The sequence below is a fragment of the Cnephaeus nilssonii genome (assembly GCF_951640355.1).
Source record: "Cnephaeus nilssonii genome assembly, chromosome: 5".
Lineage (NCBI taxonomy): Eukaryota > Metazoa > Chordata > Mammalia > Chiroptera > Vespertilionidae > Cnephaeus > Cnephaeus nilssonii.
The window spans coordinates 66,906,513-66,922,800 of NC_137076.1; the positions used below are offsets into that span (position 1 = coordinate 66,906,513).

The 16,288-nt window shown below is 37.2% G+C and overlaps 1 protein-coding gene across 12 annotated transcripts in view; it reads right to left on the reverse strand.

Annotated features, from left to right (window-relative positions):
• Positions 1-246: 246 nt before the first annotated feature.
• LARP1B (La ribonucleoprotein 1B) overlaps positions 247-16,288 on the reverse strand; it is a 92,340-nt gene continuing 76,298 nt past the window's right edge. For 4 of the 12 annotated variants that reach the window (XM_079770660.1, XM_079770662.1, XM_079770656.1 and 1 more), the window contains 6 exons: positions 15,514-15,620; positions 11,233-11,423; positions 9,850-9,994; positions 5,172-5,281; positions 4,407-4,534; positions 247-2,319 (listed from right to left, as the gene is read on the reverse strand). In XM_079770660.1, coding sequence (XP_079626786.1) covers positions 2,077-2,319; positions 4,407-4,534; positions 5,172-5,281; positions 9,850-9,994; positions 11,233-11,423; positions 15,514-15,620 — 924 coding nt within the window. In that variant the 3' untranslated portion in view covers positions 247-2,076. Of the gene's footprint in view, positions 2,320-4,406; positions 4,535-5,171; positions 5,282-8,220; positions 9,995-11,232; positions 11,424-15,513; positions 15,621-16,288 lie in introns of those variants that run through there. The other 8 variants (XM_079770659.1, XM_079770658.1, XM_079770663.1 and 5 more) reach the window with 6 other exon arrangements.

Sequence of the window (16,288 nt, forward strand, 5' to 3'; positions counted from 1 at the left end):
GGGGGGGAGTAAGGGCAGAGAGTGGGGTGGGAACTGGGTGGAGGGGAGCTATGGGGGGGGGGATGGGGGGAGAGGAACAACTGTAATAACCTAAACAATAAAGATTAAAAATAAAAAAAGGATTTATCTATAGAGATGTTATTTCATTGCCGATTATAAGAGCCCAAACCTTCCCACAATCTAGAAATATTAATGGCATCAAAAAATAGTAAAAGGCTCACCTCCATGTGAGAAAACAGATTATTATGCTATATGTATAGCATGATACCAATTTTGTTTTTTCTGTTTTAAAAAGGTACTTTATTTTATTCTTTGTGCTTTTCTAAGTTCGCAATGTACAGACATTAATTTTATAATAAAAATGTGATAAAATTACTAATTTATTACACATCACAAAATTCTTGATTACTATATTTTCATATAAAACATACAATTTTCCAATCAAATTTAGGTAAGTACAAAATCTTATATTAAATACAGGTTTCAGATGTATGTGTTCAACACAAAAGGGATATTGAGAGAAAATTTTTAGATCATTTCAAGAGACGACTTAAAGGGAATAAGCATGGTTTGGAAATCTTACTGAAAAGCCAAAGCTACATATCCACTAGAAAACATTTAAGCATTTATTATCCTAATCCATTAGTTTTGCATTGTCTATCCAAAACTCTTTCTAAGTAAAATTTATTTTATTTTCTAAATATTCAAATTTGACTGTTTCTTAAAATTAAAACATCAAAATGACCCCCCAAATATTAAATATTATAAAACTGAAAATTATTATTTATGCATGGGAAATAATCTAATGAACATCTCTTACCAAATAGCCCATTTATTCAAACAAGATTATATGTATTTCAATGTTGCCATTCTATAGGATCGAGACACCAAAAAGAAAATAATAAATTCAGTGTATTAAACCAGCTGCTACTGCCAATACAAGAAAATATGTGCTAAATAAAAATGGATATGTTTATAACTGAAACTTTATTCACAAAATATAATGGTCTTCTAATAGCAATATTTGAATATTATAGCTAAACAAAAGTAATTAAAAATCAATTCAAATAACTTAGAATAAGTGCTTTATTTTTTACTTCCCACAAAAACTGAAACTATCATTTACATCAGTTGCAATAGCAATAAAAATTAGAAATCAATGTACTATAACTTTTGAAAACACGAGCATAAAAAACTAAAAGAAACAAAAAGGAAATCTAAATGCTCCTTTTAAATTGAAGGTAATCTGTTTGTGATATACCCACCTGCAGATGTACAAAGAGCTGATGCATTCAAAACAGTGCAAGATTTAATTAATTTAGGACAATATTCCAACCCAGTTTTCAGTACTTTTCAATTGCTTTTGCAGGTTTATGTAGAATCACAAAAAGTAAATCACTCCTAATATGTAACCAGCTAATGCCAATTCACAATACTCCACACCAACACAATAACTATAGAAATCATGAGGTTAAACTCACAGGGGAAAAAGTAAAATCTCGCATCCAAAGTGCTTATGCTTTAATATAACTGCAATATAGTTCTACTTTCGTTAAAACAAAAAACAAAAAAAGGTTTTCTTTAAACTACACATCTAAAAGCAAATGTATCATTTCATATTCTTTTTCTGAATTAAAAAATATTTACGTAATCTTCCTTTGTTTTTAATTTCAAATATGAATTGATAGTGGGGTAATTAGATTCTTTAAGAAATCTCTATAGATGAATACAACATACTATATCTTCTTTAAGAAGTATGACCTGAAATGTTAGGCATTCCTTGTGTTGTTTTTGAATATATTTAAGGAATGCTGTTCTTGTAAACAATGGCCTTGAAAAAGAAATACTGAGACCTATTCATTACTAGAGGATCTCTATAATAGATCACCAAAACTATCCTGTTCATGAAGTCAGAGAAAACATTTTTAGAATTTATCTTGCTATGGAAAAAAAAAAATGGTACCACTTTTCTTCCTTTTTCTTTTTTCTGATCATCACAGTTAAACATCAGAAGGTTTTCCCAAATAAATATCGATGTAAATGTTGATTTCAAGGGCAGGCAACTTTCATAAGCATCTACTTCTCAGACATTTCACCATTTGTGGAGACTGAGGCAGCACTGTTCTGGTGTGAATTGTCACTGGACTCCTGTGACATATTCCTTCTGGGAGAATTTATTGGAATCTGAAGTTGACTGGCAGATGCAGGCTTAGCAGCATTTGGTGACTTTGTGGAGGAATGAGATGGAAGTCTATGATGATCACTCTCTGAACCAGTAGATGAATGTCTTTTTCTTCCAAATTCCTCACTAATAGGGGGCTGCAAATTATGAAAGACAACACAGTAATGGTTATACTATTTTTCCTCCATTTAAAATCTAAAGCCAGACTTTTCCAACAAAGAGGAAACTGTTTGTGCTTCAGCAGATTTTATTAGTATACAAAAAACTTAACAGCAATTTAAGGTATTAACTTGAATGTCCTCCCAACTAAATCATCTTGCTAGTATTTTTTCATTCTTTCACTTAACACATGTTTATCAAGCTTCTCTTATGTTTTAGGGCTTGAACTACACAACAGGGCATAAGTGTAAGCTTGGGTTCCTTGCTTCAAGAAAATGTTTCACAGGGGATATTTTTCATCTTTATTCAACTTCTGTCAAATGTTAAGCATTTATAACTCTAGTCCCTTCCTCAGCCCTAACCTCCTATCCTAGGCTTGCTTAAATGGTAATGTTTAACAAACAGATAAATGGAAGCAACAGGGGGGTGGGGGGGAAGAGATACCAAGTCAAACACCTTTAGCAAGTTTGAAGGTTTATCTCAAATTTCTAGGATAAGGACTGGAGAGCATTATTGATAGTACTACTAAATTTAAACACTTTCAAACATAAATATCCAGCCCATTCAGACTGCAAGCACAGAGAGGCAGGCAGTAGAAAGGTATCCTGCATTTTAAAAAATCAGTCTTTTAGGCCTTTACAGTGACCAAGATTTTAGAGCTCAAAATGACACACAACCAAATATTTTCATTTGAAGACAAGTTAAGACCATAACCTCCTTCACCAATATTCTATTGTATTTGAAAGTGGAGGCCTGAATTCTTAGCTTCAATTCAGAAAGGACAAACATCACTATTATAAAGATAGCAGGGATGTCTCTGTGACAGAACTGGTTAGGCCACTCTAGAAACACAGCTCTTCATTCCATTAACTCCATCCCTGGGACATCTAATCCAGCAGTCGCCAACCGGTGGTCCGTGAGGTCCAAAGGATTGGCGACCACTGATCTAATCCATTTAGACACAAAATTTCAAGACAGATTACAGTACTAAGTAGCGATGAACCTAGCCTTCCTTTCACCTCTATTTTCTACTTTTTGATGCTTCTTTATCTTTCCTGATTTCTCTTCTTCATCCTTTTTCTTTATCTTTTTATGTTCATCCCATTCTTTTTTTAATGCTTTCCTTTCCCTTTTAAAAATCACATTGTATAAAGTCTATCCTATTATCTCTACAGATGCACCTAACATTCTCGCCTAATTTTATTATGCAGGGAACCCTAGATTCATATTATATCAGCATATGTTACAAAAACTATCCTATCTAATAAAAGAGTAATATGCAAATTGACCATCACTCCAACACACAAGATGGCTGCCCCCATGTGTACACAAGATGGCCACCACAAGATGGCCAGCAGGGGAGAGAAGTTGGGAGGGACCAGGCCTGCAAGGGAGGGCAGTTGTGGGTGACCAGGCCTGCAGGGGAGGGCAGTTAGGGGAAATCAGGCTGGCAGAGGAGCAGTTAGGCATCAATCAGGCTGGCAGGGGAGTGGTTAGGGGGTTATCAGGCTGGCAGGCAGAAGTGGTTAGGGGCAATCAGGAAGGCAGGCAGGCGAACAGTTGGGATCCAGCAGTCCTGGATTGTAGAGGGATGTCTGACTGCCCCTTTAGGCCCGAGCCTACTGGGCCTGCAGGGAAGGGTCCTAAATGGGCAATCGGACATCCCTCAAGGGGTCTCAGATTGGAGAGGGTGCAGGCTGGGCTGAGGGACCCGGCACCTCCCGTGCACGAATTTCGTGCACTAGGCCTCTAGTAAAAATATATAAAAAGTGAAAATATTTCAAGCTGCTAAGTGGGAGATTTGCAACATATCCACATAAAAGTTACTAAATCTATAATTTGTTTAACTATAGGAAACATATCAAAATTGAAGTGAACTGACAATTGCACTGTAGTTATGTAAGATGTTAACATTTGGGAATTCTAGGTAAAAGAGTATATGGGAATTCTCTGTACTATTTTTGTACCTGCTTTAAAATTTGATTTCAAAACTGGAAAGTTAAAATTTCAAAATAAAAAGTTAAAAATAAAATTAGCAATATAGAAGAAAGGACTTAAAACTTACATCAACACGGAAGTCTTCTAACCTCTTAAAGCTACAGAGGTATTCCTGAAGTTTTGGGTCAACAGACTGTGTCTTAGATTGAGAATATTTTAGATAAGCCCAAAACTTTTCTAATCCATACAACTGACCTAATAACAGAAAAGAATATACATAAGTTATATAGAAATTTTTTAAAAATTATTTATATTGAACATAATCCTACCAGCAATAAACCATTTACCTTCCAATACACACATTACCTAGGTCTTGAGAATAAGACATTTTAATGAATAAGGCAGCTAACATTGAGCATTTGCTATATACAGTGGTTTATTACATATTAAAATAATCTGAAGGATATACAACCCTGGAATATAGTTGCTTTTGTATATATTACTGATGAATAAGCTGAAACTAACAAGGTTAAGTAACTTGCCCAAGATCACATAGCTACTAAGCAGTGGAAATGGGACTTTGACCTCGCCCAGGGCCTGCGCTCTTACCCACTGTGCTGCCCCACCATTCCAGGCACATCCACTGATGCTACAGAAATTTTGTGTAAGAGAATATCAGTGAGTAGTCACATTTGTCAAGTGAATAATGACAAATACAACTCCTCATAGGAAAGGTCTTACTCCTTATGGTGCCCCATCCTTCATCAAGCACCACAATAGTGGCCTGAAGATCTTAAGTGGTCTGCCTTGAGGAAAAAGTTATAAATTTCCTATTCATTGACACTCAGGTTTACAATGAATAAATAGAATAAGTTATTTTTTGTTTTGTTACCAGATTCGTAGTCTTTTTTGGTTTCTTCTTGGAAATCCTTAAAAATTTCTTGTCTGAATTTTTTTTCCAGTCCATAACTATAAAACCTGAAAAGACATTCTAATCCATACCTGTGAAAAAGAAATTAAATACTTATAATTTTTTTGCCATGACAATATCAATATCTCATATTTAACAGCATTGATACAAGCAAATATGGCACAAATAACCCCAAACAAAAAAAATGTTTAATATGCAGATGTTTAGTTGAAGCAGTAACTAGTAATCCATAGTTGGCTTTGCTGTTTTTGTTGACTCAGCCATAGCACCTCCTGGAGGTACACTGGGAACATGGAGAATGAGAGGAACCCTTGAACAACGAGAATGTAACTTCTTTGGAGGAACTAGCCAAAAGATTTAATGATAAATTGAGAATGTTTTAGATTTTTCCCAAACCAAGGTTTATAATGGTGTGTTTGTGCATGGTATTAAATATTCTTTTTTTACAGAGAGGAAGGGAGATAGATAGAGAGTTAGAAACATCGATGAGAGAGAAACATCAATCAGCTGCCTCCAGCACACCCCCTACTGGGGATGTGCCCGCAACCAAGGTACGTGCCATTGACCGGAATTGAATCTGGGACCTTTCAGTCCACAGGCCGACGCTCTATCCACTGAGCCAAACCGGTTTCAGTATTAAATATTCTTGAACATAATCTTTACTCTAGAGAGATAAAGACCATACTCTTATGCTCTAAACCTTAGGCGTTGTTGACCCATTTGATAAAGTACATTTCATAAAAGACATTTTGCTAAAAGAATTGTAATCACTAAATAAATCAGAAAACAAATGTCCTTGTTTTTCTCCTTTAAGTACCTAGAGAATTGGAGTCCTAGCCGGTTTGGCTCAGTGGAATATTGGCCCACAGACTAAAGGGTCCTGGGTTTGATTCTGGTCAAGGGCAGGTACCTGGGTTGTAGGCACGTTTGATTCTGGTCAAAGGCAGATACCTGGGTTGTACCAGCCCTGGTCGGGGCATGTGCAGGAGGCAACGAATCGATGGGTCTCTCTCACATCGATGTTTCTCTGTGTCTCTCCCCTTCCCTTCCACTCTCTCTAAAAATGAATGGAAAAATATCCTCGGGTGAAGATTAGAAAAAAAAAAAAGAGCCACAAAAAACTACCTAGAGAGCCTGAGACAAGTTGTGGATAGTGGATCAGCAAACTACATGGGCTCAACCTCCAACTAACGGTGAGAGTAAAACCCATGAAAGCAGACAAAATCAACAGGACAGCAGTGTAAGGGCCATGTCTAGCTCACTCAACTAAAATATGCCACAAAAGATTCCTCATTTTTAAAATCCTTGTCATTCTGGATGCCTCAATGTATTAGAGAAGAAGGGTGTGTGTTTGTGAGTGTGTGTTTTGTAACTAGCTTATTTACAAAATAAAGAGTAATAGTCCAGAGGAATATCAACCTGCCAAGAGAAATGTAGGACTACCAACTACACACCCACAGATGAACTGGAGCCCTGTGCTCTGGTAGCCATAAGTGAGGCTACTCTTTGAGCTTGTTTGACTGAAGGTTAAGGGAACTAAGGATTAAAGGAACACCAGCTCAGAATAACAAATCTGCCTTGACTCTCTTCTTAAGGGATCATATTACATTGATATCAGTGGTTCTCAACCTTGTCTACATATAAGAATCATCTAGAAGCTTTTAAAAAACACTGATGTGCAGGCTCCACTGCAAACCATTAAAATCAGCATCTTTGGGGGTGAAGCCTAAGCCCCTTTCTTCTTTTCTCTCTGAAAAGCAGAATTTAGAACTTTTGGTTTTTATCAAATTAATACTTTAGAGGAATGTTAGAATTTTTAGATTATTGGAAATAACTAATAGACTACTACAACATTTGAGTTTTACTCTTATATCTTAGCAAATCAATTCCAAAGACCAAAAGTATAACATTAAGAACACAACCCAAATATGCAGCATAACTGCTAGATGAAGAGCAGAGCAAGTGACCAGCATCTTAGTTGTCATTTATTCACATACCCCTCACTGTGAGATGCTCAAAGACTAAGAACAATATTTAAATTCTAGGCTTATAACTATATCCCTGTAAATAGGGATTAAAATATCCTACTTTTCAAGAATAGATGAGATACTAATTGTAAAGCACTTAGACCATAGCTGACACATTGAAGATATGTAATAAATGTTATTTCTCTTCCTCCTTCTTGAAACCATCTTAATGTTATTTCTTGTCAATGGATATATTTAGTAAAAATCTTCTTCCTAATAATAATAACCACTCATTGAACACTTACTATGTATCAGTCCTTTACATGATGTTTTGTTTAATCTTCACAATAACCTTACAAGGGTATCTACCATAATTTTCCCAACTTTATAACTAACTTAAAGGTTGGGGGATTAAAATTTGACACGGCCACAATAAATTAATGGGCTAGAACTCAAAACTAGGTCTCATTTCAAAGCCTCCCCGTGCTGAACCACTATGCTATACTTCCTAAGAAATAGCTAATCCAGTCTAGTCATGAACACTGAAGAAACAGACCCAAAATTATAAAAGATGTTAAAAAGCTATTAGAAATGTATACAGAGGAGGAACTCCCAACCTAGACTTGGGTAGGAATGGGATCAGAAAAGTATTAGTGAGTCCTGCAGAAAAGTTGTTTGCTTATTAAATAGCAAAATATGCTGAAATTAATTATAACAATGGCTTTCAAACTTTTCTGAGTTTAATAGTAAGAAAAATATTTTAATTTGTGAACAAGTCAATACAACACTCATATACACTGTGTGTACATAAAAGCACATATAAGTTTTTCAAACTACTCTTAAATTTATACATATGTATGAATTATGAAACAACTTAATCTTACTATGTTACTGTATTTTCTACTGTATATTTTTAAGCAAGTCAGAATCACTAAATTGATTTCTCAACTCTTCAATGGGTTATAAACCACACTGTGAATGAGAACATCGAGATAAGAAATGGCCAAGTTTGCCTTTTGTGTCAAATCTGGTAAACTAGCTAGCAATAGCTATTAAAATTGTGATAAAAGAAAGACTATTGAATTCAAGAGCAATATTAAAACTGCTGGATTGATTAGAGATGTCAGCAATGGACAGAGGAGAGGAAAATAGAGTTAGGTACACATGCCATGTGCCTGTCATTCCTTAACAAGATAAGGATTCTAGATGCAAACTAAATTAAATGGGCTTTATTTTTACAAGTCAGTGCAAATGTAATGTTTTCTAAAAAATTTTCTTGCAGCAAATTTTCCCCTCTTAAAGATCACAATACCTTTTTTTTTTTATTAATTGATTTCAGAGAAGAAGGGAAAGGGAGAGAGAGATAGAAACATCAATGATGAGAGAGAATCACTGATTGGCTGCCTCCTGCACGCCCCCTACTGGGGATTGAGCCTGCAACCCCGGACACGTGCCCTTGACCAAAATCAATCCTGGGACTCTTTGGTCCACAGGCCAACGCGCTAACCACTGAGCCAAACCAGCTAGGCTAACAATATATTTTTATTTGAGATTTACAAGAGGAACCCATTTTTAGACCTTGAAGATGGGTAAATCTAGAAAATATTGAGAGGAAAATTATCTTTTTTCTTCTATCACTACTTCTTTCTCACTTTACCCAGGAATAAATAGCTTGTAGTAGTCCACTTCGTGTTCTTTCTCACTCTCCTGATCTGGTCTCAATTCAGCCTTATAGGCACTCTTAAAATTACCCCTGAACATTTCTCAAAAAAAAGAGCAAGGTTTAACTGGACAAAACCAATGAGTTAGTAAAGCAGAGGGAGGAAGAAAAGAACAAACAGGTAAGAATATCTAAAGATAATCTGGATGCTAGAGAGCTTGGTTCACTCAGAGAACACGTAGTTAGTATCACTGCTGCCTAGAGAACTAACTGCAGGAAAAATGAGATTGGACAGGTAAATCAGGTCATGAGAGGTCTTAGTTTTTCTTGGCTCAAGCACGTATTAATTTGGGGACATATATGCACATGCAAGGGAAGTTGGTAATGGTGGACAAGAGAGAGAGAAATCTTTCAAATTTCATTTGGCCTTTATGCCATCCCTAAAATGATCCCAAATGATCCTACCTTCTGGTATTCACAACCTTGTACAATACCCTCCCACACTGTTATCAGGGTGGGTCTACGAATGACAAAATGTGGCAGAAGTGATAGTATGTCACTTTCAAGTGTAGATTATACATGGCACTGAGGCTTCCCTCTTAGAAGTTCTCCCTCTTTTGTCTTTCATCAGCTCTGAGTCATGTCGTAAGATGACCTAAGCAGAGGCCTGTATGGTCAAGAACTAAAGCCTCCTGCCCATAACCATGTGAGTGAGCTTGAAAAGGATCCTCCAGCCAGTCAAGTCTGTCGCCCTATCCAACACTTCAATTGCAATTTCATTAGAGAACTGAACAAGAACGACCCAGCTAAGCTGTTCCTGGAGTCCTGACCCATAGAAACTGTGGACTATTAAATGTTTGCTGTTTCTGAGCTTGGGGGTACTTTGCTATGCAGCAACAGACATTAGGACAGCTTCCCTCCGGTTATGCAGGCTACTTTCACAGTTCAAAACTGGGCTACTTTTATTTTTAAAAAATCTCTCCAAGTGTAAAAATACAGAAAAATATTGGACCTGTAATTTTCTTTTGCATCTTCCCAAGCAAGTTGTTTAAATTCCTCGTACATTTTTTTATTGAAGTGGTCTCTGAGGAAAAAAGACCAGAAACGAAAGAGAGTATTCATTTCTTGAGACTGGCCAACTCCCAAGCGCTTTCTGTCTGAAAAAAGTTAAAATGATAAAACATTTTTTAAAGTAAAGAAACTTAATAAAGGCAAAACAACAGATGTTTTACATAATTTAAAGAAAGCTGAAACATATTAATCCTCAAAATGTATTTGGGTTTCTTCTAAATAAATTTAAGCATTTGCCAAAAGTAACAAGAATATGGTCAACTTTATTTCTTAACTAGAGGCCCGGTGCACAAGTTTGTGCACCAGTGGGGTCCCTCAGCCTGGTCTGCAGGATCAGGCCAAAACCGGCTCTGACATTCCCTGAGGGGTTCCAGATTGCGAGAGGGTGCAGACCAGGCCAAGGGAACCCACTGGTGCCCGATCGGGGCCGGGGAGGGATGCTGGAGGTTGGTCAGCCAGGGAGGGACTGCAGGAGGGCTCCAGGGTGTGTCCGTCCCATCTCACTTAGTCCCAATTGGCCGGACCACAGCAGCAAGCTAACCTACCAGTTGGAGTATCTGCCCCCTGGTGGTCAGTGCCTGTCATAGCGAGCGGTTGAGTGGCTTTAGCATATCATTAGCATATTACGGTTTGATTGGTTGAACAGCCAACTGTACACTTAGCATATTAGGCTTTTATTATATAGGATATGTGTCTAAGCTACAAAATACCTAAGAATATATATAAACATGTTTAATTAAGGTAACTATAAGTATCCTTCATAATAAAAAGGCAATATGCAAATAACCATCACTCCGCTACGCCCATGATTGGGCGGTGGGAGGCTGGGGGGCGGGACTCGGTGTGGCATATCCAGCCATTGAGAGGCGCGGGACTCCCACCCCGCCCCCCCTGCCTCTCAACGGCTGGATTGGCGGCCGTTGAGGGGGGCTGCCTCGGACACCCTGGACACCCAGCTCCGCTGCCATCAGAGGCGGGGAGCCGGTTGTCCGCACCCGGATCCCCTGCCGTGCTCCCCTTCGTCAGCGCCTCAAGCCCCAGCAGCAGCGGCAGCGGCTGGGGATGAGCTGGGGATCCCAACAGCCTGGCAGCTCAGTGGCGGCGGCGGAGGCAGCATTGGGCCTGGGGACTGGCGAACAGGCAGAAGATGGCCCTGATCGCAGGAGGCTAGGCCTAGGGACCCTACCCGCACGATTGAATCGTGTGCTGGGCCTCTAGTAACAAATAAAAGAATATCTTAACCTAATATTAAATGTCACAATTTGAAATTTTTAGAATTACATTTTATTTTTAAACATAGCTATGTAAAAGACAAGAATCTTACCACTTAGGCATCTTCGATGATACTTGTGGTACACTTGTTGGGTAAAGCCATTTTCCTTCAAAAGTTCATGAGAAGGATGCTGAAACTTCGGGAATGAGTGAGGAGTACATCCATAACTTCCTATGAGTTGGGCACCTTCTGAAGGTGAAGCATTTGAACTGCTGTTTGAGGAGGGGGGGAAAGCCTTCAAACTAAAATATCAAGAACCAAGTGTTTAAAACGATTTGCACTACTGGTTCACTACTGAGAATATGAGCAATGGAAAAGACATTAGTCCCCAAAATGCTCCTAAACAAATGATATATAGATCTACATATGAATTGCTATTTATGCTCAACACGCAGGTAAATTCAGAAGTTGATTTACAAAGTCAAATTCTGAACCTAAAATAATAACTAGAAGCAGATAACTGAATAGCTAGCTTATTCCTCTTCTAGATCCATTATTTAGTTTAGATAATTTTTTATGGTAGAAAATTTTTCAATTTTCTTGAGTAATTAGGCTAATGATGTAAATTGAGTAAGTGAAAATAATGAATAAAATCTGGCACAAAGGCAATAATTTCACATACCTGCAATTTTGTAAATCAATTCCACTTCTGAAATATTTCCTAAATCCACCTATTCTTTTTTTTTTTTGCACTCCATTATTCAAATTTATACTTTCAGATGCTTTCAATGGAACTTTTATCTTTGTTTTTCCATCTCCCTCCTCTATCTTTCCACCAAAGTTATCTTCCTAAGACATTATTCTAAATTGGTGGTTCTCAATGTGTGGTCTGTGGATGCTTAAAGGGGTTTCCAAAAAGTCTGTAAGGTCAAATCTAAAATAGTATTTGTTCTATTTACCGTGTTAACATTTGTACTGATAATACTAAAGCAATGGTGTATATAATCACTGATGCAAACTGAGACAGTGCCACCAAATTTCACTTACTAGTGCTTGTATTATTGATTGCTATGCACTGGCAATTTCTGATGTCCTTGATGAAGCAAAAAAATTTTTCATGAAATCTCAACCCCTAAGTATGTCTTATTGTGTGTGACAAAATGGGGCAGAAACTTTACTTTTGCAAAATGAGAAAGTTCTGGAGATGTTTTACAACAATGTGACTATACTTAACACTACAGAACAGTACACTTAAAATAGTTAAGACAAATTTTATGTTATGCATTTTTTTATCACAATTAGAAAAATATGGGATGGAAGGAAGCAAAAAGCACTTTTGTGACAAATCAAAGTCAATGAACTAAATGTCTATTTCATTCCTAGCCCCCAATGTGATGGTATTAAGAAGTAATTAAGTCATTAGGGTACAGCTCTTAGAAATGGGATTAGTGCCCTTCTTCTAAGAAGAGACATGAGAGAGCTTGCTTCCTCTCCCTCTCTCTCTCTGCTCTCCATCATGTAAAGATACAACAAGATGGTCATCTGAAAACTGCAAGTGGTCTCTCACCAGACACTGGATCTGTTGGCACCTTGCTCTTGAAACTGAGAGAAATGAAGATTTGTAGTTTAAGCTTCCTAATCTATAGCATACTAGTTACAACAGCTTGAACGAAGAGAAATGTCTTAAGTCAAAGCATGTGTGTGATCAAGTTGTAAGCTGAACTAAATGACTTTTTCATAGAATACCATTTTTAATTAGAAGAATAACCAATAAAATATGGTTATTCAGATTTTGTTTTGTGTAAGACATTTCCTTGAAAATGAACAAAATTAGTCTGTAATATCAAGGAAAAATTTGAGCTTTCATGAAAAAATTCAAATTTTGGAAACCTTGTATTTGTCCCCAGGAGTTTGGCAGTTTCCACTAATACCTAAAGACTTTTCTAATGAAATTAGTAGTTACTTTTTTAGGAGTCTGTGTGTACAAGTCTCTGTGAGTGGTAAAATATACATGACTCTTATAATGTAGTAATTCTAGCAATCAGATTCTCCCTCTTCCCAAGGGTTTGCCAGTTTTGTTTTTGTTTGTTTGTTTTATTGTTACAGGGTGTTTCTATACTGGAGATAAGCCTGAGATGAAAGCTTAAAGTCTTCTCAGGTCTTTTCTGAGCCTGCATCGTTCCTTGGGCATGTGTGGTAGTTTTCTACATTTCCCTCTATGAGCGGTTGTTTTTGAATGCCCCCAAAATAGGACATTGAGACAGAGGGAAATGAAACAATGGACACCAGACTCTGTGGCTGCACCTTGTTGATCAGAGGCAGTTAGCAGTCAGAACACAGAACTTCAGCAAGCCACACCATAAAGTAGGTAGCCATCTTCCAGTCTGTCACAGAGCTGGGAGGTGGGAGATGGGTATCTGCTACCACATCAAAGGCTGACAATGACCAACATTAACCACAATTTATCAGATAAGCTTTCCCTTGGAAGCTTTAAAGGTTAAAACAGATGCCCTAGCCCAGTGGTCGGCAAACTGTGGCTCGCGAGCGCCCTGGTTTGCTGCTCTGTTGACTGAGTTTGCAGACCACTGACCTAGACTCTCGATTCCAATAATTACAGGCTGTTGTTGTTCCTTGTGAGCCCCTATCCAGTGGTCGGCAAACTCAGTCAACAGAGTGGCAAACCGCGAGCCGCAGTTTGCCGACCACTGCCCTAGCCAGTTTGGCTTAGTGGATAGAATATCGGTCTACAGACTCAAGGGTCCCAGGTTCAATTCCAGTCAAGGGCAGATGCCCAAGTTGCAGTCTTGATCCCCAGTAGGGGGCATCCAAGAGGCAGCTGATCAATGATTCTCTCTCACTGATGTCTCTATCCCTCTCTCCCTCATCCTTCCTCTCTCTTGAAATCAATAAAAATATATTTTTTAAAAATTCACTGGTATGTAAAGGTAATTGATATGGTTTCATATTCCACATTGCAACTAAATTTTTTAAAAAACTACCACCCATTCAGCTTTGGTATAATATCAAACAAGAATATCTTCAAATTATCTGAAAAGGCTAATAAATATTCCTCCCTTTCCTGAATTTTATTCCTCTACTTCAACAAAATCAACAAATTAAAATTAAATTATATTAACATATAATGGGTTTATTATTATTATTTTAAAATGAATATTTATATTTTCTCAGTTTTACTTTTTAATTCAGTAAATTATATAACTCCCAAAACAAAAGCTCTGAGGTCCTCAATCATTTTTTAAAGTCTAAAAAGGTCCGTAAACCAAAAGGTTTCAAAAGTATTTAACAAAATCATACCACTTTTGCTGCTCAAAACCCATTACCTACAGAATAAGTCCAATTTTCTCAACAGGATATTCAAAAGGGCCTGATCAAACCTTGACTTAATTTTTACAAGAATCATTTCCCATAAAATCCCATTAAGGCCTTCTCATATCTTAGGCTCCAGGTGCATATAAGTGATGTGCCTTGTGCTACACCACGATATATTTTTATATTTCTGGTAACTTTGTTATTTCCTCCCTTCTAAATCCTGTACCTATTTCCCACCTTGGCCTGTTAAAATCTTACTCATCCATCAAGACCAATACTATGGTCCATGCCCAGCAAGTTTCTCATGACACCCCCAAGCAAACCAAATAAACCATGGGAAAATTAGAGTTAAGTTATACAAAGTAGTTCTATATTCAACACCATTTGTTCACACAAGGTCATTATCTGCTTTGAAGTGGGAGAGGTAGTTTCATTCACCTGGTCATTTATTGAGTACTACATATGCCAGGCACTGAGGTTCTGCCATCCATTAATTTACTATCTGAAGAAGACAAATATAAAAATTTAAATAACGCCTATAAAACATTTAGCACAGTGCCTGGGGCACTGCTCAAAGAATGTAGTAAGCATTAGCCAGCATTAAATAATTTCACTACAATGATTATACCATGGCTGATACACATCACAAAGAGCCAGAAAGAAAGAACTTTCAAAAGAAGGAGCAGTGAGAGACAAGGGAAAGCAGAGATAAAGAAGCCCTGCGGTATAATAGAAGGCAAAGTCACTGGGTACAGGTAGGCCCAGGAGCCCCCATCTTGTGAGGAAGTCAATTAAAGATTAGTGAAAAAACTGTAGATGACACAGCTGAGGAAAGAATTAGTAAACTTGGATATACATCAATCAAAATTTCCAGATAAAGATTAGAAAAAAGATCAGCTCATCCAAGAGCATTTACTTCTCCTTCTTTGGTTTCTCTTTAGTATTTTCATTGTTCTATAATTTGCTAACATTAATTTGTAAGTTATTTCTAAATATCTAATTAATAACTGTTTTCAACAAACTTAAAATCAAGAAGAAAACGATGTTTGACAAATACAGTACCTGACAGAGGGTGTTCTTGGCCCGTGATCTCTGGAATCCATTACCCAACCAACATGACACTCCAGAGGGGGATTTGTACTATGTCTTGTTTTTCTCTTTCTTGGACTCTAAAGAGAAGTCAAACATTGCAATAACTTTCACTAGTATGAACTTCTCAAGTAAATTAAACCCCTCTGACTGTAAACCAACTCAAACATTTTCATACTGTGGATGACACATTATGAAATCATATGAAGTCACAAAACTCAAACTACCACATACAAGTTACAAAACTTAACAAACAAGGCCCTTGGCTAGACTTCAAACTAAGGATGAAAGGAAATACAACTTAGCATAATTGTTCATTATACCTTCTGATCATCTTTTACTACACAACCCAACTGTACAGTAGTTATTCCTTAACCTAAGAAAATGTAACTATAGCCCTACCCTAGCTGGTTTGGCTCAATGGATAGAGCATCAGTCTGCACACTGAAAGGTCCCAGGTTCAATTCCAGCCAAGGGCACATGCCTGGGTTTCGGGCTTGATCCCCAGTAGGGGGCATGCAAGAGGCAGCCAATCAATGATTCTCTCTCATCATTGATGTTTCTATCTCTCCCTCTCCCTTCCTCTCTAAAATCAATAAAATATATTTTAAAAAAGGAAAAGAAAACGTCACTATAGTAAAACATCATTTTTAACGAATTCTTACAATCTAAAATATACATTTTTAAATGTGATATAAACTAGAAAGTCTCATTTTGTAATGTTAAAGGATACAGAATGCAGGCTTTA